The sequence below is a fragment of the Cydia splendana genome, chromosome 23 (genome assembly GCF_910591565.1).
Source record: "Cydia splendana chromosome 23, ilCydSple1.2, whole genome shotgun sequence".
Lineage (NCBI taxonomy): Eukaryota > Metazoa > Arthropoda > Insecta > Lepidoptera > Tortricidae > Cydia > Cydia splendana.
In genome coordinates this window covers 6600810-6628273 of record NC_085982.1, presented here as the reverse complement: position 1 = coordinate 6628273, position 27464 = coordinate 6600810, and the positions used below count along the sequence as shown (strand labels likewise).

At 38.0% G+C, this 27464-nt stretch overlaps 1 protein-coding gene across 1 annotated transcript in view; it reads left to right on the top strand.

Annotated features, from left to right (window-relative positions):
* The window catches only part of LOC134801874 (pleckstrin homology-like domain family B member 1), a 75664-nt gene that overhangs the window by 38726 nt on the left and 9474 nt on the right, over nt 1-27464 (top strand). Inside the window, exon 2 of the mRNA XM_063774526.1 lies at nt 10130-10282. Coding sequence (XP_063630596.1) covers nt 10209-10282 — 74 coding nt within the window. The 5' untranslated portion in view covers nt 10130-10208. The remainder of the gene's footprint in view (nt 1-10129; nt 10283-27464) is intronic.

Sequence of the window (27464 nt, the reverse complement as noted above, 5' to 3'; positions counted from 1 at the left end):
TCATCGATGATAGCGTCCATCATACATACAACCGCTATTATGCGATGGAGCGGTCACGTCTCCCGCATGTCCCAAGACCGAGTCGCGAAACGCATCTTCTACAGCGAACTGCAAACTGGTAAGCGAAAGCAAGGCGGCCAGTTTCTGCGGTTCAAAGATGTGTTGAAGCGGCATATGAAAAGAGCTCATATACAGCCATTAACATGGGAGACACTAGCTGGTGACCGTCCACAGTGGAGACATATTGTGCAGACGCAGGTGCGTGAATTTGAAGCCAGGCGACGCACAGAGCTCGACGTTAAGCGTGACGAGCTAAAGGCCAGACCACCTGTGGCCATCACGTATAATTACGTCGGAGGGGTGCTGACATGCAGCGAATGTGGCCGCACATTTGCTGCAAAGATTGGCTACGTCAGTCACCTGAGAGCGCACCAGCGACGCTCTCAGCTGTAGCAAAGCAGTCGCTGTAGCCGAAAACGGCTAGGAGATGATGATGATGATGATGATTATGAAAACATGTCATAGGCACTCCTTCAGCCCGTCACTGAAGCCTATCAATACTTGATAAAGCGCCACTTGCACCGTCCCACTAACCCGGGGTTAACCGGTTAAAACGCCAGTGTCAAATTGTACTGGTAACCATGGTAACTCCAGGTTTAACGGGTTAGTGGGATGGTGCAAGTGGCCCTAAGTGTGTATTACTTAGAATGAGTAAAAGCGCTTGCTTATAAAATCGCTCACTTATTGTTGGCAAGTCCAACAGAAGGAAACTCTATTAATTCGTTTTTTCATTTTTCTGTGCTCGATGCTCTAGTTCTATCTTTGAATGCTGTTACAGTGTAAACGGGATAACTTACCCTTCGCATTTCCACCTAAAAACTACGTGTAAATTGGCTTTTGATAAAACATAATTATTGTGCCTACAAGATGACTTCTTCGCCCATACGGAACCAGCCCACACTCCACCTCCACCGCTGAATACTTATGCCTTGCGCCGCCATTTTCTATCGCCAGACGAACTGTCACGGGCGTCAATACAAAGCGAGGACGCGGTCTGTTTACATTTTAAAACGTATTTAAATTTCAGATAAGCCACCTATTGTATATTTATCGTGGTACGACTATGTTTTTCCTTATTATCTGCTTTCGCGAACATACATGCTATGTATATGTATAACACGTTGTTTGCTCTTGGAACACGACCGTATGTGTTGACTAACGGTCTGATTCGAACTTTAAAATACGTACCGTAAAACGGGGTGAAAAGACACGATTTTCAACTTCAAGGACGATTTTCGCCAATAATCCAAATGATAAAAGTATTAATTTTGATATGATTTTTTGAGTCTTGGTTAGTTCTTCAATTTTGCATTTGTGAAATAATTTTTTACCTACCCAATTCAGAGAAAATCAAAGAAAACTACCTGTTTTCTCCATATCCTTAAAACGGGGTCGATAGACACAAGAAAGGGGTGAATAAAAATATTAAGTTTTAGCTGTCATAGGCATCGAATTTGGTCATTATTATGTGGATACTCTATTGGCAAATGGTATATACTTATATCTGTTAAACAGCTATTTAATACAAAATTATTTGTTCGTGTCTTTTAACCCCCAAGGCGTGTCTTTACACCCCTTTGTTGTATCTAATCAGCCCCTATGGCGTAACTATTCACCCCATATGCGTGTCCACTGACCCCTTTATCACGTAAATTTGCTTGTTATTGGTTTTTTGCAAAAAAATGCTTTATTATAGAGAAAATTAGTGATATTATTTATTATTTAGGTACTACAGATAGTATATTACCAGGGTAGCTAACTTTTACTTAGTTAATGTCAAAACATTTACCGCTAGAACAAAGTTCAGACAGGCTTAATTTCTTACCTTAGCGAGACCTTACTTTAGAGTCAAAAAAATCTAACTTTTAGGCAGTTTGATTAAGTTATTTTGGTATCAATGTAGATAATAAATAGTCTATACGCATTCCAAAAAATCTAATTTTAGAGATGTACGTTTTTAAATATAACAACTTGAAAGAAAATGTTCAAAATTTCTCTATTCACCCCGCGATTTCTGTTCACCACGTTTTACGGTATTTAAAGGGGCCCACTGATTGTTCGGAACTGTCAAAATTTTGTTCTAACTGACAGGCCGATACCGTCCGGCGGACTGTTAATCAGTGGGCCCCTTTAAAGTTCGAACTAGGCCGTGAGACATTTGAAATTGCATTATTATGTACCAAAAGTAAGTGAATATGTAAGGCTACAACGCTTCGTAATTAATTCGAATAAAGTTTTGACATCGCCTGTATAAAGCGAATCATTGATCTTGATGCGAAACGTCAGATACGAAAGTCCCGGCCGAAACCCTCCTATAATTACACGTACAATGATTCTGGTCAGCTTTACTGCCCCACCTGCGACAGAATTTTTAGGGTTCCGTACCCAAAGGGTAAAACGGGACCCTATTACTAAGACTTCGCTGTCCGTCCGTCCGTCCGTCCGTCTGTCACCAGGCTGTATCTCACGAACCGTGATAGCTAGACAGTTGAAATTTTCACAGATTATGTATTTCTGTTGCCGCTATAACAACAAATACTAAAAACAGAATAAAATAAAGATTTAAATGGGGCTCCCATACAACAAACGTGATTTTTGACCAAAGTTAAGCAACGTCGGGAGTGGTCAGTACTTGGATGGGTGACCGTTTTTTTTTTTGCTTTTTTTTGTTTTTTTTTTTTTATATTGTACGGAACTCTTCGTGCGCGAGTCCGACTCGCACTTGCCCGATTTTTAAGAGTAAGTTCGGCTTTGCCAGCCATATTAGAGCTCACGCTCGTAATGAGCTAGGGTCGCCGTTGCCGATTACGGCATGGATAGCTATATAATACTATATATATATATATAAAGCGAATACGTTATGGCCACCATGACGCGAAGAATCATTAAAACAAATCAAATCCACCTTCAAGTTTGCAATACTTAATAGGTATTCTCTATACAAGAATCTACTTTGAGGTTTCCCAATACTTAGGTATTCATTGTACAGAGCTAAAATACTTTACTTGGTCATACTTAGGACCTTGCCGTTTTTATATGCTAAATCACATAATAAATAATAGTACTAGGTACAGAAGACTCATGCACTCTCTAACAAAACGCGTCTGTTACGATCAGGACAGATATGGCCGCTAGGTGGCGACAGCGCCACGCGCGGCTTATGGCTAGCCACCAAAATTGGTGTGGAACGGATGTACTTTTAGCTACCTGTAGCAAAGCGACGAAATCGCGGAGTGAGCCACGCCTGGGTAAGTAAAGACTATCAAATAATTACGTGAAGTGATGTTCAAAAGACGTAAAGTTTTAACTTTATAGTAACTTAAGAGTCACGAACCCACCGCCAAAGAGCCGTACACAACAGTGTAAAAAGTAACAGTGGACCGACGCCTTTGATGTTTGCGTTAATACCGACACCGCTCAAGAACACAGTAGGGTTGTCACAGACTTTTACACAACTGCCCAAGACTTACACTTGACTTACTAAGTATAAGTATAAGTTTTCCTTTAATAAATAAAAAATAAAAATAAAAAAAGAATATAAGACACGCTATCCCTGTAAGTAGTACCGAGCTACTAACAATGGCGATGTATGCAGCTCGGTTGCGCGCGACTGTGCCTAAACTATCGAAGTTACGCTCCTATGTAAAACAATAATTCTACTACAAATACAATTTTACCTCCTTCTTCTTCTTCCTCGCGTTATCCCGGCATTTTGCCACGGCTCATGGGAGCCTGGGGTCCGCTTGACAACTAATCCCAAGAATTGACGTAGGCACTAGTTTTTACGAAAGCGACTGCCATCTGACCTTCCAACCCAGAGGGGAAACTAGGCCTTAATTAGGATTAGTCCGGTTTCCTCACGATGTTTTCCTTCACCGAAAAGCGACTGGTAAATATCAAATGATATTTCGTACATAAATTCCGAAAAACTCATTGGTACGAGCCAGGATTTGAACCCGCGACCTCCGGATTGAAAGTCACACGCTCTTACCGCTAGGCCACCAGCGCTTCAAATACAATTTTACCTACACTGTATATAAATATACATATACATGCAAAAAATAATGCACAACGAAGCGAGCGAAAAATAATAATATACAAAAACCACATACCTAAAGATATTTTTGTATGCGACTACCTGTACAAAAAGACGGATCGGACACCTCATAAAAGTCATAAATAATTATCAATAAATTAATCCGCGATGCGTGCCAACAAAAAAAAAAATTGCACATTAGAAACATAACTCTTTTTTTAATACAGTTGCTCAAAAAGTGCTACTTTACGTAGCTGTTTAGCGTGCGGAAAGTTGGTTATCTCGAACTAGTGCTTTTTACTTTTCCAATTTTTTTAAATTTATACTTGTTCCAATTCACGACTACTTACTGATGAGTGTTAATATTCGTTTCCTTTAAACGTCGTAATCAGCATAAAAACCTACTGTTAATGTAAGAATGTGAAAAATATACATATTTCATATTTTAATACTTACCTCTTCATCATTATAACACGTTTATTTTTTAATATTGAATATTGAAAATTCCGTTCTTAATAAGTTGTCTGAATGGAACGGAATAGCTGCCAAACGCCCATAGATATAATATACTTAAAGACGACGTCTAAGCGAGCTGTCACTGTTACCACTTTTGTTTAGTGTACGATTAACAATGTTTTACTTATTTTTTCGCAACTGTATTAAAAAACGTCGTTCGATACACGTGCGGAAATGTCATTCTTCACTCGTCCCGAGTCTTGCCACTCGCCTGCGGCTCGTGGCAAAATATCTCGGTACTCGTGAAGTAATGACATACCTTCCGCACTAGCATCGAAATGTACTATTGTTAGTCAGTGGTAAAAAGATAGTACACGCAAGTAGACGTTAAGGTGGTCCATCTATTCGATTTCTTTGTCCAATGTGTGTGTGTGTCACATTTTGCTTTAATGAGAGAGTGAGACGCACTGACTTTGGACAGATGGAATACCACCCTAACAAACGCTGGAATGTTTTGATAACAAACTATACTTAGCTCCCGGCCAAGCTTTAAATAGAGAAAAAATGCATTACGTCTATAAATAAGGTAACTCGCAATAGCGTACATTGCCAAATTGATGCCACAGGGGATATAAACGTAATAGAGTAACATCAACATCTTTAAACTAAGTAAAGTATGTAAATTGTTACTCTTGTGCTGCGCCTTTGTGACGGTCGACGCCCGGTAGGAGCATCTTTTTGTGACTAATACTCACGAGTATAACCACCCAACTTTAGTCCAAAATCTTACATCTATGGTATAAAACTAACTAGAATATCTTAATTTTGGTATAAGACTATTATTTAAGTTAGCCCATTCTAAGGCGAAATATTTTCGTTAGTGAGAGAACAAACTGAACAGCATTCAATTACGTACTGTATATTTTAATTATAGTTGTAGTAATGAGACTATAGTGGCATTATTTATTATTATTATTTATTTAATAAAATACAGAGGTATTCTTAAAATAGTCATAGCCCCGCAAAACTCAACAATGAGTTTGACTGATTATCATCAGTCTCTAGTTATGTAACTTAATAACTTATAGTATAGTTCGTTTTTTTTAGCATTAGAAAGAACTTGAAAGAAGGTAAGCGATCTTGACATGTCTTTTAATTGAAAAACGCTTTTTAAAAATCAGTGACTATTACTTATGAAAGCAGAAGTATATAAATGCTCGTATTAGATTCATAATAATTGTTACATATTTGCCGTAACTTATTTTTAAAATGTGTTTTTCAATTAAAAGACACATCAAGATTGTTTACCTTATTTCTAATGCTAAAAAAACGAACTATAGGTAATTATATTATTAAAATATATTATGGTAGTGTTTTTTTAACATAGTTTTAAATTTAGGCTTATTATTATTATTAGCATAGTTTTAAGGTTCGTACGACGAGTGACATCTGTACTCAAGTGGCCAAAAACAAACTCGAAAACTACACAGCGGCAGTAGATTCTCAAGCTCGATTGTATAAAGTTGTTACTCTGTTTACTTTCTTTATTCCTCTGCTGATGTTGATATATTTAGCTTACATTTGTTATTTGTTACATCAATCGTTATCTCAATTATAATATCTTACTGCCAAGGTCGTGTTCATGTGCTTTCGCTATTTTGTTCATATAAATATAAATAATAGTAGTTTATGGTGTAGTTGTAAGAGAAATCGTTTTATCGTAGTAATAAATATTATAGCCGGTATTCAACTATAAGATAAAGCACTGCTAACGAGATAGGTGACTATTAAACGATAAAATAGTAGGGAATTGATGGATACGTGTCGTCGTGAAAATCCTTGGGAATTGTGACAGTAACTTTTGTACTTTGCCTCTTCTGTAGAACTTTTTCCCTACTTCTTACATGCGCGCGCACCCGAGCTGCATACATCGCTGTCATCGCCATTGTTAGTAGCTCGGTACACGTCAAAAGCCGTCGGACCATTTACTTTTTACACTCTGCTTTTAGTTTCCCCTTCACGCATACACCAATTGTTTAAATGAATTCTGAATCGTATCTACTAGACATATACGTGCTAATTTCCTATGAATTCGCTGGAATTGATCTAAAAAGAGGTAGCCGGTATGACAACACTGATTAGCGTACAAATTGGGTCAGAGCCGCCGCACTAAATGATCTGAAATTAAATTAGCGTATCACGTTATGCAATACCATAGAGAAATATACCTAGTAAGACAAGAGTGCTCACTCCATACATCAGTTTTGGTACCAAAACGACTATTTCATAGTCTATATCTAGCATCGAGTGGCGGAATTATTAGTACTTTAAGTAGCAGTAGTAGTACTGTCAAGAGACAATAGATGTAGCACTGACCGGAAAGTCTAAAGGGGCCCACTGATTAACAGTCCGCCGGACGGTATCGGCCTATCAGTTGTTCGGAACTGTCAAAATTTTGTTCTAACTGACAGGCCGATACCGTCCGGCGGACTGTTAATCAGTGGGGTCTGTAATGCTCAACAACACAACTCGATGCTAGATGTCGACTATGAAAATAATAGTCGTTTTGGTACCAAAACTGATGTATGGAGTGAGCAAGCTATGTATTTTTTTCTCTATGGCAATACTAATTATTGTAGCCGTTTGAAAGTAGTCTGTAATAATTACCAGCGTGGGCGAACAGTTTTATAAATGTATTGTAACTTTAATTATTAGATACTAATATGCCGAAAATTGTATCGCCTACGCCCTTACAAACCGCAACACTTAACTGTCCATCGTCGGACTTTATGCCTTTTTTAATAAGGTTTACAATCTGTCAGTTAAGTGTACGCAATGGTACGTCGGACCTTCGAGCTTTCAGCTTAACCTGGTTTCCGGCAGCCGATTGTATGAGTTGTATGACTATATTCGGCCCAGTTTCCAGTTCTAAAGACACTTCTCTATAACGCATGATCGTTTTTATCACGTAATTAAAGTTTTTGATTGAAATTGCCGCTTTCTTACAGGCGGCCGCAAGCAGTAAATGTCAAACCTGAAGCTACACGCAAAAGCTATGAGAACTAGTTATTTCGCATGAATAAATAAATATATAGCCTTATATATATATTATAAGACAAAATTACAGAGATCGACCTAGTCCCACAATAAGCTCAATAAGGCTTGTAGGTTAGAAAACGATTTACCTACCTATATAATTATCTGTACCTATATAAATACTTATAAGAAAACATTCATAACTCAGGACACACAAATAAATACCCTTATCAGTATTCGAAGACGCCAGGACCTCCTGTTTCAGAGGCAGGGTCACTACCGACTAGGCTAGGAAGCCGCCAAACTTCAAGACAAGGATACTTCCAAAGAAAGTTAACAATTTACTTGGCTCTTTAGCACATAAAACACCTAACCTCAACCATCTTACGCTCACCATTAACACGCTCACTCGAACCACATCCGTGACTTTAAATTCAAACCATAAAGTCATCGTATAAGGAACCTTAGTAATATTCCAATCACTAACCAGGCGTGATTCGGAAGCTCAAGGGGACCAGTATATTGTGCTGATTTGATTTGACGGTAGAACAGAAAAGTCGAATAGAATAAGACTATACTCTGTATCTTTAGGTATTTAAATAAAAGTAAACAAAATCTACCCTCAAATGGCTCCTTAAGCCAGTTGAGGGTAGACGAAAACATTACATGATCAAATAATGTAGGTTAAAGTCAGGTCGTTCAGTGACTGATCCAGGCGGTTTTGTATTTGGTTGGTTAATCAATAAATGTTATAATTACCCGAAAATTTACAAATTGTTTGTTTACTTTTATTTAAATACCTAAAGATACAGACTATAGCTACGGGTAGTAAAAAACTCACAGCACCAAGCACCGATGAAGGGGAATGCAGCGGTTTGGGACCACAAATGAAAATCGCCACTTTTAGTAATGTCCACTACTAAAAATACCCGCTTCGCAAAATATCCACTGTCCTCACAACTACATAAGTGTAGGCGTAGGATAAATTATTGAAAATATGACATGGACTGTGAGGTGCCGACTGTCCCGAAAAAATGACCACCTCGCTGGTGACTGTCCTGCTTTGATTATTCTCCTAACAGTTATGTTTTCTGTTCTGTGCGCGATCAGATTGCGTTACCTATGCTATCTTTATTGTTTCACCCAAGGCTCGGAACCGGTTTTTTCTTCATACAAAAAATACCGGTATTATTACGTTATTTTTCGTTCTTTGGTTTATTATTTAATTTTGAATGTAGCAATCTAATAATAAGAAGTTGTTACCTAAATACATGATTCAGCCTTACGTTACGAGCATAAAATAACTAAAAATATTGGGTTATTTTGGGATTTATTAAAACCGGTTCCGAGCCCTGCTTTCACCACTACTGTTGCGTTGCAGCAGCAGGGAATCTCGATAAAAATGGACAACAGATTGATCGATCTAATCGCGACTGCAACGCCAGCAGCAAGGAAATTGACAGTGACATGTGACGATTTACCAGTCGTGTAACCTTTGCTGGTGTTGAGGTCACTTTACACTGGTTTTCGGGAGTTAAAATCACCAGCGCTTGCGCATACAATATAAATACAGCGCCAGGAAGCAAGGCTTAGCGGATAACTGTTGTGTAACGGTTGTATAAGACATTATTGGCCAAGTTTGACCCACGTTAGTCTTTATTGTGTGACAGTGTTCCGTGATGACAGGAAGACGGCAGTAACCCTAGATAGGCATGCGTTAAAAGGGAATCAGAGTTTAGCTTTTACCAGGCGTGGCTCACTCCGCGATTTCGTCACTTTGCTACAGGTAGCTAAAAGTACGTCCGTTCCGCCCCAATTTTGGGGAAAGCCATAAGCCGCGCGTGGCGCTGTCGCCACCTAGCGGCCATATCTGTGCTGATCGTAACAGACGCGTTTTGTTAAAGTGTTAGAGAGTGAGTCTTCTGTACCTAGTACTATTATTTATTCTGTGCTTTTAGGTTGGTAACCTGCGGCGATAGCACGGTCGCATTTTTATCGCCTGTCACCATGCCTGTCACGTTCTAACAAGTATGTAAGTGCGAAAGTGACGGGCATAGTGACAGGCGATAAAAATGGAACCATGCTGCGCCCGCTGGGCAGCTACATGTGGCAAGGTAAACAGAAGGCCTACTTCAAATTTGTTATCAAAACGTTGATGTTTACGCTACTCATTCATTAATGTGAATGGATTTGTTACCATGTTTCCTGTATTGTGTCGATTTTAATACAATTTAAACAAGATAATGGCTCACATTTTAATGATATCAACCGCTAAACCGCAAGGTCATCTTTTGTAACCCGTATTATAATAAATTATAATACAATCTCGAATCTAATTCGATATAAAAAATTAGGTACAAATAAGTATTATATTAAGTAATATTGACTGTGAATTAATGACAAAAAATTAATAATCATAGCGAACAATTACATTAATTAGCTACAATCTGTACATGTACACTGTTATCTGAAAATATTAATCTAGCAAAGCTGCCCCAACCATAGTGCCTTATGAATTTTAAACGTAACCGTCTCTTTCAGAATGCTGACTGTGACGCCACGCGCTCCGAATGGCTGTGGCGCGCCGTAGCATCCACTCCCGCTCCGTGATTGGTGGAAAATGTCGGGCCTGCAAGCGCGCGGCGAAGACGTCATCAATGGGGTCGATGTCAGGGAGCAGGGCAGCGCTTTAAGGTAGATTTCTTTTCTATGCTGTAGTAATTCCCAATCGTCAGTAATTCAAAAGGCTTTTGAAATAAGCTTTTCTCGGAAGATCCGTAAAAGAAGTAATAAAGTCATTGTCTTGGAGTCCTCCTTGCGTCGTATTCCTCAATACTGAGGGTTGTGACCTCCCCTTTGTATCACTTTATCTCTTACAACCTGTCTCCAACTGTTTCTGTCTTTGGCGGTGTGGGAGTCATATGTACTGTGGAGTCAAGAGCGGTACGGATCTGGTCAGACCAACGTATTGGACTGCGTCTTGGAGTAGGGTCTGTAAAATGTTTGCCACGAAGGCTACGATCTGGCCTCCGCTTTCTTTTCGCGGGCTGGACTGTATGGATTTTGCCTCTTTTCTTGGCCTGGCCGGATCGGCTGTAATTTGGAGACTCCTGGCTTCATTGCTAGACTGAAGTGATAGGGTAGACGCGCTTGCCCAGTGAACCTTTGTACCTTTACTATAAAAAATAACAATCATAGAGTACACTCGAAGCCGTTTAAAACACAAAACTGACCAAATCAACGCAAGTTTCGAGTGTGAGATATGCTCTGAGTCCACGAATAACTGTAAACACAATTTGCGGTGTTCCCAGAGCGTGACGCAACACGTCTACGTTATCTACATGTTTCCGCAGGCATTTAGATCAAACAGACATTTAATTTGTTTAGTTTTTTATTTAACAAAGCTGCGTAATCTTCACCTCACACTAGTTAGAGTTAGACCAAGAGATGTCTGCAGCGATTTTGATGGCCCACGCTGCCCACGCAGTGCAAGTGTTATTTATACGTCATAATTTCATAGAAGTTTGACGTTTAAAATAACACTGGCAGTACGAGGGCTGTCAAAATCGCTGTAGACTTTTCTTGGTCTAACTCTATGAATACTTGGCGTGGGAATACGTGCAATTCTTGCTACAGGTTGATGATTATACTAATAATTAAGGTATGCCCAATCCATGCAGAGTGCTTTCATGATTGACTGTGTGACTTTTCTTCAACACTCCAACGCATTACAACGCCGTTAAAGTATGTCACACTATGCCCTCTGGTGGATGCCCTTTCTGAATATAAAAAGGCATGGACAATGGACATATAATGGTGCTGTAGTAACGCATGAATTAAAGTTGCATACGACGCTACGGCAATCAATATGGCATGCGCCTGAGGCAACACAAATTGAAAGTTGGAAGGCGCCCGATGCAAATGTGTGTTGTGCGGATGCCTTAAATACCAAAGTCTACAATGCATTACTTACAAGATTTTTTTATTGTATAACATGAGTCAAAAAGAAAAATCGTGTGCGCAAGTTTGATAGCTGAAGATGGCGCTGTACGGCAGTTGGTAACTGAATTGTCAAACGTCAACTTTTGACATCCAAAATAACTGCCAAATTCAAAGTACGAAAAGCTTCTAACAAAATCAATGAATTTTGGCGATGAGATGGAATCATCCAATAACATTGGGTGATTTCCGGAATTCTCGCACGTGTCTCATCTCGGCCTCAATGGAACTTCAGCCTTACGCCAAGTTTATTGATGGAACAGAAAATAGATTACAAACGTAGGGTGCAAGGCTCGGAACCGGTTTTTTATTAAATCCCAGAATAGACCAATATTTTTAATTATTGTATGGTCTAACGTGGGACTGAATCATGTATTTAGGTAACAACTTCGTATTATTAGATTGTCCCATTAAAAATGAAATAATAAACCAAAGAACGAAAAAGAACGTAATATTTTTTTTTTGTATGAAGAAAAAACCGGTTCCAAGCCTTGGTAGGGTGTAATTTAGAGATTATTACTTAAAGAGATACTATGTAAACAACTAAGATAAAGATACAGTGTTTACCGAGTTTATGTCTGCACTTGCATATTATATGCAATTAGGGAGGCACAGCGGAGTTGCGAAAGTCGGTTTATTTCAGTTGCGTGTTAATGGCTTAGACATAACTGTCAGTTTATTTTAATCATTGCCTATGTTGACTAACAATGGCCTATAGTCTATACTCGCTCGTATAGGTAGTTTCTTAACCGATTACATATGTACTGTTCCATCGATTTTTCCCGGAAACGTACGAACGTTTCTGAAGTTGACTGAAGTAGCATGACAAATACGAACGTTTCCGCAAAAATACGATGGAAAACAATTACATCTATTATATTAACTACATCTGTACATCTGTTTTTCTCTCTGTAATGACGTAAAGATATGCTAATGATATTTATTTCGTTTGATTTGTAAAGTGGCTATTAGAAACCACAAGTGATATTAAACTACATAATGCACAATGACTGAAGCAATGATTTTTGCTGATTTTAAATTAATTTAAGAACGAAAGATATGTATGCTCTCTTCTCTCTCTTTGCATTTTAAGTAAGAATAATAGAATATACAGGGTCATTTTTGGACCGTTAGTTGGTCCCATAGAAAAAGTTGTTCAGTATGACGTATGACCTACCTAATCACCTCGCACAATATGGCTAACGGTCCAAAAATGACCCTGTACATAATTCTATTTCATTTAGATGCCTTCAATTGCCCTCATATTAATTTATGCTCATAATAAATGACAATATTAAATGAGCATGTATGGGGCATTTGTCAATAAACTATAACGCATGGGGCAAGTGTCATCTTTAACCTATTTTCAAGATGGCCCTAATTCAGACAGTAAATCAAGTCAATTTATACGCAACTACTATGATTTGTAGGAACATAAATAAATATATATGATTGAGTTTTGATTTGATTAACCCTTTACTTCCTACCTTAGAGCATTTAATAACCGGAGTCGCCTTTAAGAGCTTACCCCTCTGCCGAAAACCTTGCACAATTGTGCAAACATTTGTATGGACTGACGTTTATCTGACATGGCTATTTGTATGTTACGTACAAATCATGTACAAATAGCCATACATTTGACGTGCCCCTCCCACGCAAAAATCGGCAGAATGTTTGGTACAGAAAGTTACTAAATGCGCTAAGCTTCCTACCGACTTGATATCAGGTCAGCAAAGAATCAAAATTCAGTCTTAATCATGCAAATGTATACTTCTGAAAGCTGACGTTCGCTCCATGGCGAATGATACGGTAGTCTCTCTCTATCACTCTTCCATATTAGTGCGACAGTGAGACAGTGACAGTTGCGTTTCTTTCACTACGGAGCGTAAACTATTGGCATGTTGGCTACGCACTCTGATTATCAGATCGTGCTTTCTAACAATTCTAACTAAATTTAAAGTCGGAAAATGGTTTCCACAATTCGATCCTCAAGAAAAATATTCAAATTAACGTACCCTACCGAGGCAATCTAAACCTTACAACCGTTATCATAGAGTCGACATTCTCTTCGTACCTTTTATATTTCAGGACAATTTCCAAACTATAGATTAGCATCTGGTCCAATTATTTGCTTCGTTGCCTCCTGAGCGATGAAAGTGATGAAACCTAGAAAACAAAGGTGCGTGTTTATTTTATTATTAGTTTTATTAGGGCCACTTGCGCCATCCAGGGTTAGCCACTAATTCGGGGTTAACCTTAAGGGTTAAACCCGGAATTACCAATACCTAACCCTGTGTTAACTCCTAAGTCCTAACCCTGGATTGGTGAAAGTTGGCCCATAGGAAGACTAGTAAAAAGGTGCTTGAAAGCAAACGACTAAGTTAATCCTATGGCGTCATCAATAATGTTAGATGAAAATGATCTGCTATAATCCCGTAGGTATAAAACTAAAAAACCGGACTAGTACGAGTCGAACTCGCCCACCACGGGTTCCGTAGTTTTTAGTATTTGTTGTTATAGCGGCAACAGAAATACATCATCTGTGAAAATTTCAACTGTCTAGCTATCACGGTACATGTGATACAGGTACAGGTACAGCCTGGTGACAGACAGACAGCCGTATTCGAACAATGAGATACGTCAAATACTAGATATTGAAACGATATGGATTGGATATGTCAGTGTCAAACAAGTGTCAAAAGTGACGTTTTTGTTCGAATACGGCTGAGACAGACGGACAGTGGAGTCTTAGTAATAGGGTCCCGTTTTTACCCTTTGGGTATTACGAAACCCTGAAAATCATCGAATTTAAAACAGATATCTGTTTTAAACAGACTTATGGCCTCAAAATTGCCTCAAAAGCAAAGAAAGCTTTGAAGAAATTGCTATGAAGAAAGCATATTAACTATTACAAGGAAACGTTGTAAGGAAATTAGAGTAAGAAAATAAAGATATGAATAAACCCCACATCACTGACACAAACTTCCACTTAGCTAATCTTCAAAGGCCAACTAATAATCGAAATGATTCCGCCGTGAAAAGAGAGCCCACAATCTTGCCAACGAGGAAATGAAGCTCGCATTACGAAATGCAACATCATCGAGGCACAGTCACAAGAGATTTAGCGAAACCAGGACGATAAGATCTTAAAAACGTTTGAGAAACGGAGTAAGGTACCTACGGTCGAGTTCACAAACGTCTTTAGAAGCCAACGTTGCAAAAATATATTTACACAACCTTATTGTCACTGTCTTAGAGGCGTGTAGGTGAATATATTTTTAATAATAAATCCAAAGGGTAAAAACGGGACCCTATTACTAAGACTCCACTGTCCGTCCGTCTGTCTGTCACCAGGCTGATTCTCATGGACCATGATAGACAGTTGACATTTTCACAGATGATGTATTTCTGTTGCCGCTATAACAACAAATACTAAAAAGTACGGAACCCTCGATGGGTGAGTCCGACTCGCACTTGTCCGGTTTCTTTTTACTATTGATTCTATATATCCAGCTGAATCTATCTCGGATTCCAGCGGTTATGAACACAGTTAAGATACTGTAAACAATAGCTTAACCGTGTCACCATCAGAGGAGCACTAACTGTCATACGGGATAAAATGGGGCACGCTGGAGCCCTAATTTAGATTTACGGAGCCGTTAACCGAATGTTTATTAGATTGGACGGACGGACAGATGGGCAGTGCTAAGTGACGCATAGTCTTCCTGGTGATATAAATCATATTGTAAGGTGCAACGGTTTGTTAAGTTTCCATTTCCGTGGTAGAACCAGCGTAGTTAGCTAATATTACAACGTTAGTTTAGTATCTCTCGTACCATGTTGCGCAAAGTTCTATAATCAATAAAGACATGGTTTACACCCACGATTTTTGACCACCACATAAGAAAGGTAACTTACATTATAAATTCGATATATGGTCATCATCATCCTCATCCTCAATGAATCTTTCGGAACTTATGTAAATATCATTTGATATTTACCAGTTGCTTTTCGGTGAAGGAAAACATCGTGAGGAAACCGGACTAACCCTAATAAGGCCTAGTTCCCCTCTGGGTTGGAAGGTCAGATGGCAGTCGCATTCGTAAAAATTAGTGCCTACGTCAAATCATGGGATTAGTTGTCCAGCGGACCCCAGGCTCCCATGAGCCGTGGCAAAATGCCGGTATAACGCGAGAAAAAAAAAATTGTAGGAGTCATTAATTCTTTTAAAAACCAGAATGCACAGAGGTCCACTAAATTACCACAAAGGTCACAGGTATCTTCGACCATGTTTGTATTTACGCCGCACAATCTATATTATGTAATCCGTAATACCATAGACAATGCAAACACCAAGTTGTGTCAATACTTCGCTTCGCTGGCGCAATATTGCAGGGTTCTATGTTAATTTTCAAGATAGTTGAAATTCGACTTAAGACGAAACGGGAGCTGAGCTAAAAGTCAATTTTGAGGCTTACGTTTACGGAACTCGATAATCTTTCTACTACTGTGACTTGGCTTTGTTTACTTGACTTTGCTGATCAGCTTATTGTTTTGGACTCCGTGAGTTGTGGTTACCTATTGGACCGCACGCAATTCATCTACCTTTATTCAAGTAATTAAGCGTAATTAGCCGAAACCTTTATAAGAGTGTAATTCATAAGAAGTACATAAGATATAATTTATGTACTGGTTTGCTGTTAGCTTTTAATTGTATCACTTTACATATATGTTACTCAAATAACTAACACGGTTACACTGTTGTAAGAACATTATTTTTCAGGTAGGCCTTATTATACCTACTATAGGCCTTATTACCTCTTAGTACCTTAGTAGTAGTACTACTACTACGGAAATTGATTCAAAGACTCAAGACTGACTTAAGTGGCAGTAGGGTGTAGGGTTTTTTCTAGGCTTAATGAGTTCGCTGAAGCTTATTTTTTATACTTAGCGCACAGAACCACTAGTTTAACTGTATCAGCTCTAACCACATGTCACCATTTTGTCCTTTACGTAACAAACTCAGGGGCCCAGAATATCCGATGTACCTATCAAATCAAGGTTCTGTACCAAATAAGGCCCGGTTATTATAGTTCGTTATTTTTTAGCATTAGAAAGAAGGTAAACAATCATGACGTGTCTTTTTATTAATAATTATTGAAAAACGCTTTCAAAAATTAGTTTATATTACTTATGAAAGCAAAAGAATATAAAAAAGTATATGATTAATACATACATACATACATACAATCACGCCTATTTCCCGGAGGGGTAGGCAGAGACCACGGATTTCCACTTGCTACGATCCTGACATACCACTTTCGCTTCCTTCACATTCATAACATTCCTCATACACGCTCGCCGGTTTAGGGTGCTCTTGCTCATTAATATGATTAATATGATTTATAATTCTAACATATTTGCTATGACTTATTTTTCAATGGTAATTTTTAATAAGACATGTCAAAATCTGTTACCTTAATGCAAAAAAAAACGAACTTTAAGCGTGCTAACTTTCAAAATTTCATTTTTTATAAGATAGTATAAGTAGATGGGCAAAAATTTTGCGTCCATGTCCACCAGTGAGTAAGTGATTGAGATACCTAAACATTTAACTTTATAATGTAAAATGATATAATTTACTAACCTACTCGTTTAATTTCAGGTAGGTTGAATAAGGAACCAAGTAACCATGGGGAGGAGCAGTATTTACTAACATTTTCTTTTTGGGTCTTCAGAGTGTATCGTTTCCTTTTTTTTGCACATATTACACTTAAATATATATTCTCTGTGTAAACCCTTACGTCTTTCAATGACAAAGGCAAGATCAGCAAATGTACAATTTGTATGATCGTGCCTGATATTTGAGATCACAGAAAATAAATATTTTAAATCCACTATTCTGCGACCTTCTAAAATTTTGTTTTATCATGATTCATGATCAAAAAGCTCGGATTCAATAGTCATATCAAACGTCGATTATGCAGTTGATGATGAGCTTGCATTTTCTACCATTGGTGCTGCAAATGCATCAACCGGTGGCGATAAACTTTGCACTCTTGTAAAACAAATTACTATTGTGATTGTGTCCAGCAAAAGGCCAAAATTCGGTTTACTTTCCTGTTTAAAATATTACTAATTTATTCATATTTCAGATTAGGTACATAGGTAACTGTCTGAATGTTACAATGCCAGCTGGCAAATTCTATCACATTTGTTTGTTTGGTAGTCATGGTAACATTCACTTACATTGATATCCTTATTAAGATCTGAGGGGCTACCGCGAAAACCGAAATTCGCAAATTGCGGGGATCTTTTTCTTTTACTCCAATGAAGGTGTAATTAGAGTGACAGAGAAAAATGCCCGCAATTTGCGAACTTCGATTTTCGCGGTTATAGCCCTGTATCTTATTATCCAGACCTTAAAATATTGCCACCGTTGCCCTTTAAAAAAATACTGTTTAAATAATTGGCTACTCAAACAATGCTTCTATAGTATAAATAATGACTACACAAAAATGGGTAGTATTGTATATAATGCACGAAATAAGGCCCGATTCTTAAGCGGGTTTAAATTTTGAGGCCATGTCCGCTAATACTATAGACAAAATATCAAGTTTAATAAACACAAAAAAAAACATCAATGGGCCTTATTTTATAATTTAGGCCTTACTTTGTAATTTAAAGTAGAGTTAGGCCAAGTAAAATCTATAGAGATTTTGATAGAACACGCAGTGCAAGTATTATTTCAAACGTCGCTTCTATGAAATTATGACATATAAATAACACTTGCACTGCGTGTGCTATCAAAATTGCTGTAGACTTTTCTTGGTCTGACTCTAAAATATTCTTTATTACACCACAAACATAAAAACAAATTTAAAAAAAACCGGCGAAGTGCAAGTCGGACTCGCACACGAAGGGTTCCGTACCATTATTTATAAAAACGGTCACCCATCCAAGTACTGACCCCGCCCGACGTTGCTTAACTTCGGTCAAAAATCACGTTTGTTGTATGGGAGGCCCCACTAAAATTTTTATTTTATCCTGTTTTTAGTATTTGTTGTTATAGCGGCAACAGAAATAAATCATCTGTGAAAATTTCAACTGTCTAGCTATCACGGTTCGTGAGATACAGCCTGGTGACAGACGGACGGACGGACAGCGGAATCTTAGTAATAGGGTCCCGTGTTTTACCCTTTGGGTACGGAACCCTAAAACCGATTTACAATGTAGATAAAGGTAGCAACAGGCGGTCTTATCGCTGTTAGTTCTTATTCTTCGTTTGTTTAGCATTAGAGTGAAGGTGACGTGTCTTTTTTAAGCATGCAATCGTATAATTATTTGGCTTTTTTTGTAATAGTTATGTACTTAGTGGTTAATATTAGTATTTACTATTTTTTTTTTTCAATAATGCTTAAAAACGAAGTATAGACATGACAACCAAATATTAACGCCATTGTAGGGCAGGATATACAGAACATGAATTATTAGTACTGTCACGCTCCGTGATTGTTGAGCCATTTAGGGTTCTAGCTAAATTGGACATTCCATAGAGCACGAGTAAGTATGGAACAACCAATTCAGCTAGGACCCTAAATTGCTCGACAATTACGAAGCGTGCCTGTAGGTACCTAAAAATTTTGTTAACCCATTTTAACCATGCAATAAAATATTTTTGATTTTGATTTCTAATTTGAAATATTAGAATCAAAAAGTTCATAATAGATTGTATATCATAACTACAAAAATGTGTTCCCTACTCTCAACCCAAAACCCCTTGTATCTTAGGATCTAGATATTTTCACACAAGACGGTTTATCGATAACTTCTTACATCACTAGATTATCGACATTAAATGTCGACTATTGCCCATCACTTTTCTGGCTGTGTACGTATTTAGAAACTTGACTCCGCCCCTAAAATTAGTGCGATAGGGACAACTGCAGCTGAGGCGAAATATCCTGCGTAAAAATGACAAAAATCGAGGTTTCGTAGTCCTCTTTTTCCTCCCCCAAAACTTAACCAATCGTAACCAAATTTGGAAATCTAAATGATTATGAAATTATCTGTGTCGGACCGTTTTGCTTTTTTGGCTAATTGATATCAGTTTTGAATACCACGCCTCTCATTGCGGCATAGTCTATTAGGCCATTTTGGCCGTTTTTGAAGGGCTCTAGCGCCTTAAAAAACAAAAATATCAAAAAAAGCAAAACGGTCCGACACAGATATTGACAATATTAATCTGTGTTGAAAAAATCATTGCTCTAGCTTCAAAAACCACGGAGGAAAACGAGGACTACGTTTGTATGGAGGAATGACCACTCCTGTTGGCTCTTAATGTCACTGTGATAATGTTCAAATTTCAGTTCGATCAAAGTGAAAATAGAACCCTGTAATATTTATTGGCCCAGCGACTTGATGATTCTCCGTTTTTTGCCCGAGTCTCGAGCAAATGACTCTCGATTATGACTAATTGTACAAGAACGACCTTGTAGGGAATGATTCTACCTATATTATGAGATTTGTACCTATTAAGCCGTGCACATTCGAGAATACCTTTATTTTTTTAAGACTTACACGAACCTAGCCGCCGCCATACAATCGAGACATTCTGTAATAACGTGAAATTTTAGATAGATGGAGTTGTTTCTACTTATATTTTATTTTTCTTACCTGAATAAAATAATAGTTTTGATATTTGACAGGCAATCTCATAAATTGTAATCTGAGTAAAATAATGACATTTATTTATGAATCGAACGGTCACGGCTTATTTCACATTTCACTGACTTCTGTCAACTCCATACATGTCTCAGTCACTTTAACGAGTTTTCGACAATAAGGTGGAGGTCGATCGTACCAACCTTCACCTTATGTGACCATCTGTCGTGGAAACCGAATTGATGACGACTTTATTACCTTGTAATAGAGTTTAGTTTATTACAGCACGATCAGAATCAGAAGCTAAATTAGGAAAAGAAAAAGAGTTGTAGGCAGTGTTGGCCGAAACATTAATGCAATTGACAATTCTTGACCACTAACCAGTACAAATTGAACTGTCATCTGTAACCGTCCGTTACCGTTTACGGTTCAATTTGTAATGGTTAATGGACAATTGCAATTAACGTTCGGCCAACACTGGTTCTAGGTACTTTAACCACGCTAGCTTTGTATAAACTTGTCAGTAAGAATGCATACATATACGAGAATATCTCTGTAAGCTCCATACTTGACGTAGCACTTGGCATGAATACTTAGTGTGGTCCAACTCTACTACAGGGTGGCCACCATCAGTTTGTCACTGACATAAACGCCGTCGAGAACGTAATTTACTTTCTATCCATCCCGCTCGCACTCGCATATTAGTGCAAACGGGACGTATAGAAAGTAAATTACGTTCTCGACGGCGTTTATGTCAGTGACAAACTGATGGTAACCGTACAGGTCTACCTAACTCAGGTGGTTGGTGTAAGAGTTGCGCGATTGTCTAGTATAAGATTTTCTCTTAGTTTTGAGACGATAAATAAGTACCTAGTCTTTATTATTATTAATTATACATTTACAAAACCGTAGTCGGGTAACGTTTTTAAACATGTTACTTGTAGTAAATTTCGTATAAAGTTTGTCAGAGGACTGTCTTATTTCAAACATAGACGGAGAGAATCATACTATATTTGTCTTACACTAGTACTAGCACCCAAAAGAAAAGGATGAGTATAGTTTTTTTTGTTGTTATTTACTGACAATTTGGTTTGACCAAGTATAATTTCCTCAATCTGTATGTTGTTTCTTTCTTCTGTGTCTAGTAACAAAGTAATAATTCACCCAACAGCCTCGTAGACGGAAAACGTTCACTATGCTGTATGTAAATGAATTAAAAACTAGTTTTTTTCGTTATATAATAAACAAGATTACAGTATAAAGTTAGACATTGACTTTATGTCTGGCCGAACCGGAAATACTGCATATTAAAAACAAATTATAATCATAATAATATCATAGTGTTCTTTGATCATTCTCACATTTAAAATGCATGGCTACAATAATACATATGATACATCTTCTTATACCTAGGCGTGAATCGGTTGATATTAGGGTTTAATTATAAATAAATTATTAAGATATGTATACGGAACCCTCGGTGGGCGAGTCTGACTCGCACTGTCCGGATTTTTTAAACGAATATGCATGAAATTTTACTGAAACAGGTCAGTTTTTAGGGTTCCGTACCCAAAGGGTAAAACGGGACCCTATTACTAAGACTCCGCTGTCCGTCCGTCCGTCCGTCTGTCCGTCCGTCTGTCACCAGGCTGTATCTCACGAACCGTGATAGCTAGACAGTTGAAATTTTCACAGATGATGTATTTCTGTTGCCGCTATAACAACAAATATTAAAAACAGAATAAAATAAATATTTAAGTGGGGCTCCCATACAACAAACGTGATTTTTGACCGAAGTTAAGCAACGTCGGGCGGGGTCAGTACTTGGATGGGTGACAGTTTTTTTTTTTGCCGTTTTTTGCATTATGGTACGGAACCCTTCGTGCGCGAGTCCGACTCGCACTTGCCCGGTTTTTTTTTTGCCAAGTATGAGAAGGCTTGGAAGGAGTAAGAGAGAGTGTAGGTATGTGTCGCGAAATATGTGCGAGGATGAACTACTAGTATGATGTGATGTCACATACTCGTAGCTTGCGTTATGTGATTAATATTACAATACAAAAGTATCTCATTTTGCTTCTTCGGACCAATTAAATAAATAAATAAATAAATATTATAGGACAATTTTACACAGATCAACCTAGTCCCACGGTAAGCTCAATAAGGCTTGTGTTGTGGGTACTATACGACGATATACCTATATAATATATAAATACTTATATACATAGAAAACATCCATAACTCAGGAACAAATATTTGTGATAAACACACAAATAAATGCCCTTACCAGGATTCGAACCCGGGACCTCCTGCTTCGTAGGCAGGGTCACTACCGACTAGGCTAGGAACAATAGACTAGGAACAATAGAATAGACTAGGGCAATTATAGGTTTTCTCTGGAATACGACGCATGTTCTTGTATATAACAGAACAGCTGATCTCGTAAACAGACATGTGATATATTAATAATCCAATAAGTTATACGGAAGGCCATAGGAAACCCTACGGCTGTGTGGGAAATCACGTATGCAGACGTTATGACGACATAACGCGTTTGACGTCTTCTCTCTTCTATGCAGTCTGCGCACAATCAGAGGGATTTTTGGGGAGCTCCGTTTGACCCCACTCTCTTTCGCCCGGTGCATTAGTAGAGTCTGTGCGGAAAGAGTAGAGTCGTCGAATGTATGGGGCCCAATACATTTCACCGCTCTTCTCTTTCCGAACAAATTCTACCAATCAAATTGGGAAAAATTGGAGGAAAAATTAAATCGCACACAGAAAAATTATCTGCCAATAATATTGAAAGAGATACATAGATATATCATATTATAAAATACGTCTCACTTCTATCAGAACACCATGGCCTATTTAGGGTTGTCAAAATTCAAGTCATTATCTTATCTGTGGTCGTGCACGCAAAAGGACGTCAAGTGGTGCCAACCCTAATAATTGCTCGGAGCAATGCTGAGCCGAGCGGAGTGGAGTTTGCCCGAAGTCAGGAGTGTCTCCCCACTGACGAAACGTAGCAAAACATAAACACAGAGAGGAAGCGACTTTTAACCGACTTCAGGGGGCACTTATCTAAATAAACTACAAATGGCCACAGCTTAAAAAGCAATGCGGTCACTTTTCTAATTTTGGTTTGAAACTTGATGGTGTATTCCCATTTGTCCCCGCCCTCCGTGACCGCCGCCATACAAGAAGCGGGGTCATGTGGGAATGATTCATATGAATGCAGTGCACCCATTCCCATATGTGCCCGTCTGGCACAAATGGGAATAAGCACCCGCTTGATGTATCAAATTGTGACAAATTGTTCCATATATGTACTTAGATTATAACAATGCATATATGTACATATAGGGAAATTAGTTAAAATTAATGTAATAATGATTGAGCAACTGCAAGCAACATACAGAAAGCGGTGGTGGCCGAGTGGATATGACGTCCAACTTTCGATCCGGAGGTCGCGGGTTCAATCCTGGCTCGTACCAATGAGTTTTTCGGAACTTATGTACGAAATATCATTTGATATTTACCACTAACTTTTCGGTGAAGGAAAACATCGCGAGGAAACCTGCATACATCTGCGAAAAAAATTCAAAGGTGTATGTGAAGTCCCCAATCCGCATTGGGCTAGCGTGGGGACTATAGCCCAAGCCCTCTCGCGCATGAGAGGAGGCCTGTGCCCAGCAGTGGGACGTATATAGGCTGAAATTATTATTTATTTTTTATTATATAAAGGAATGAGAATGAAAACTTTGTATACCACCCATTGTACCCTTATTTATACAAATAAAAATTTTGATTTGATTTGAGTTGCGTAGGTAAGGTGGGTTCAAAATGTTTGTAAAATTATATTTAACGTGGTTCCTTACAAGTTGATAGTAGTTCGTTCCAAAATTATAAGATTTCGGCTAGTTTCAGCTAGTTTAATAAATAAAAAAAAAGATAAAAAATAGTTTATTCAAGTAGGCATATTACAATGTGCAATTTAATCTGAATCTATCTAAGTCAACTGTTTATAATGTTATGATTACATATTTACGAATCATGTATCAAAATAAATTCGATAGGGTTTTACCAATAAAATTTAATCCAATAATCGATATTTTAGAAAACGGCGGTATAAAGAAAGCGTACTCCATTGTAAATAATGTAATAATGAGCCATTGGGAAAGCGAAAAGGCGTGGTCTATAAATAAGGCAAGTGACAAGCCAAAGCTAGCTACCTACTAATAAATACAAACACTTAATTGGCTTAAGATAGCCGATCTGGCATGATAATGGTAATGTAATGTCAAAGACAGCAGTAGTCCAGTCATTATATCCAAAAAACCGACCCTACCCGTGAATAATCAGTTCTTGGATTTTTTTTTCGTAGGTCCCTCGGGGGGGTCACTGGGAGTGTAAATTCAAAGACTGAATCAGGCTCTTGTGTATATTCGAAAAACGGTTTTTCTTGAATAACTCGGCCATGTTTGATTTTACAGTAAAACCGTGAGGACAAAACTTGTAGGAAATTTGATTTCTAGTAGGGGGGGGGGGGAATTGTTGGCTATTTTCTGAAATAACATCTAACCTATTTATTTTACAATTACAAAAAAAAAAAATTGGAATTCTCAAAATGAGCTCTTTTATTTGATATACAATAACACGGTATTTCTTAGAATTTTTTTATTTTATACCTTTCTCATTTACCCCCCAAAAGTGGCCCCTATGTTTAAAATTCATTTATTTACGTTACATGTCCGTCTTTGGGTCACTAATTTACATATGTGTACCAAATTTCAACTTAATTGGTCTAGCAGTTTCCGAGAAAATAGGCTGTGACAGACGGACAGATAGACAGACGCAGGAGTGATCATATAAAGGTTCCGTTTTTTCCTTTTGAGGTACGGAACCCTAAAAATTACAGATACAGCCGCGGCAAATACGGAGACGAAGAATACAAAGACAGTAATGCAGCTGCAGTTGATATCGGAACGTTACCTTTACTGCCTCGACCGCATTAAGCTACGGCGCGGCGTCAGTCGACGAAATAAACAGTTCCACCGAATGCAGTAACAATTAAGCCAAATGGATGCAACCGGGGTCGACGTTCGCCGTTTATTCCTGGCCGGCAGAGAATAATCATTACAGAAGGGACATGCGATTGAACGAAGTTAGAGTTAGACCAAGAAAAGTGAGCAGCGATCTTGATAGCTCACGCAGTGCAAGTGTTATTTATACGTCATAATTTCATAGAAGTTTGATGTTTAAAATAACACATGCACTGCGTGAGCTATCAAAATCGCTGCAGACATTCCTTGGTCTAACTCTAGTCGCCACTGGGCCTAGAGTTTTCGCATTTCGGCGGATTCGGTCTTAAGAGGGGCTAACGAAAAAAATGCAGTTTATGTATTCTTTTTTTACGTTTTAATCAAAGGCAGATGAAAAACTCACTTGGAATCTAGACTATATTTGCAAGGGTAGACTCCAACCAAAACCTTGAAAAGGTTAAATTTGGCTCGTTAGAAGAAAATCACGAAAATATGTCTAATGTTCATTATTTCATTTATAAGTAGTATATCGTTACCCTGCATAGTTGCATACCATAGCAGTATTAATATTGCACTAGTTAATACCATATATATATTATGGTATATATGATATAGGTAATACCATAGCAGTATTGCTGGTGATATAGTCGAGGGACCTGAGTAGCAAAATTATAAACAGAAAATATGTATATATAGAATTGCTCAAAGGTTGTGACTGGAAGAGATCCCGTTCGCCGTTAGGGATAAGTTCGCCTTTGTACATTAAATATAGTTTGTTTTTATTGTGTTTGTAATCTGTCTTATGTACAATGAAGTGTTTACATACATATTACATACATATATTTTCAGAGTAATGAGAAAAAGGGAAAACCCGCGGAGCGGTCAGGTCATATCTTCCGTTCGAGCGGCGCGCTTTATCTTTTGTTCTCTTCTGATTTCCTGACTAAGTTTATACCGATTTTCGAAAGACCAATTGACGATTTCATCAACATATGTTTAATCTATGGCCGATCGCGTAGCGTGAAGAGATAGTCTGTGTGTGACTTATTTTATTTCTCTTCCAGCATTATAACTCGCTAGATGATTCATAGCGAAACTATTTCAGTATCGAGTGACGAATCTGCTGTATATATATTTATAAGTTTTTAGGGTTCCGTACCTCAAAAGGAAAAAATGGGACCCTTATAGGATCACTCGTGCGTCTGGCTGTCCGTCTGTCACAGCCTATTTTCTCCGAAACTACTAGGAAAACCTTTTAGAAATATGCAGTTAAGCGTGAGTCGGACTAATTAAGTACTTAGTTTTTGATCCGACCCCTACGGGATTTTGAAATGCAATTCACACGCGTTTCACATAAAAATACATTGTTAGAAATGTACGGAACCCTTGGAACGCGAGTCTGACTCGCACTTGGCCGGTTTTTTTAAAAATTAAAACTGTTATGCAATGAACCTTATTTTGAACTGATTTTAAACATTTAGGTCTATAATAAGTGATCAAACGAACTTACCTTAAGTGATGTTCGATGTTTCGTTGCCTAGTAACATAAAGATACTACATGGTAAATTATATATCGAGAACGAAGCACTGTAGTATAATATACCTATGGTTAGTCAAGTGTTGCTGTTAATGTTAGTACCAATAAAGCGCCTTAAGAGGCATTTAAGTGTTTAGTTATGTGTGAATTTTATTGATCCATATGGTCTTAATGGACAATAAAAAGTATTATCTTTTGTAGATCTGAGAATTAATGGTTTCTCGTATGTCCATTTCGGTAATGTTCGATTTGGTGTTGAAATTCTGATATTGCGACGCGACGTCTAAATTCGCTACCTATCCCAAAATAAGTGATTTCATCTCAACTGCAATCGTATTGTTATGTAACCTACATGGTGATTGGTTTTACCGACTTTTACAGGGTGTCCAAGTGTGAACTTTAAGAGCTCTTATTTATTTATGAGCTTTAAATATGACCGGCATGTATGATCATCGAAAATGAATCGTTTTGGAGAAATTATCGATATTTGACTCCATACATTGATACCGTCAAAACTGTTTTAAATAATATCTGGTCAATATGTAGTAGATTTTAGTCCCCTAAACATTATTTTTTAAGGATACTTTCGACTTACATTCATACGTTTTAGGGTTCCGTACCCAAAGGGTAAAAACGG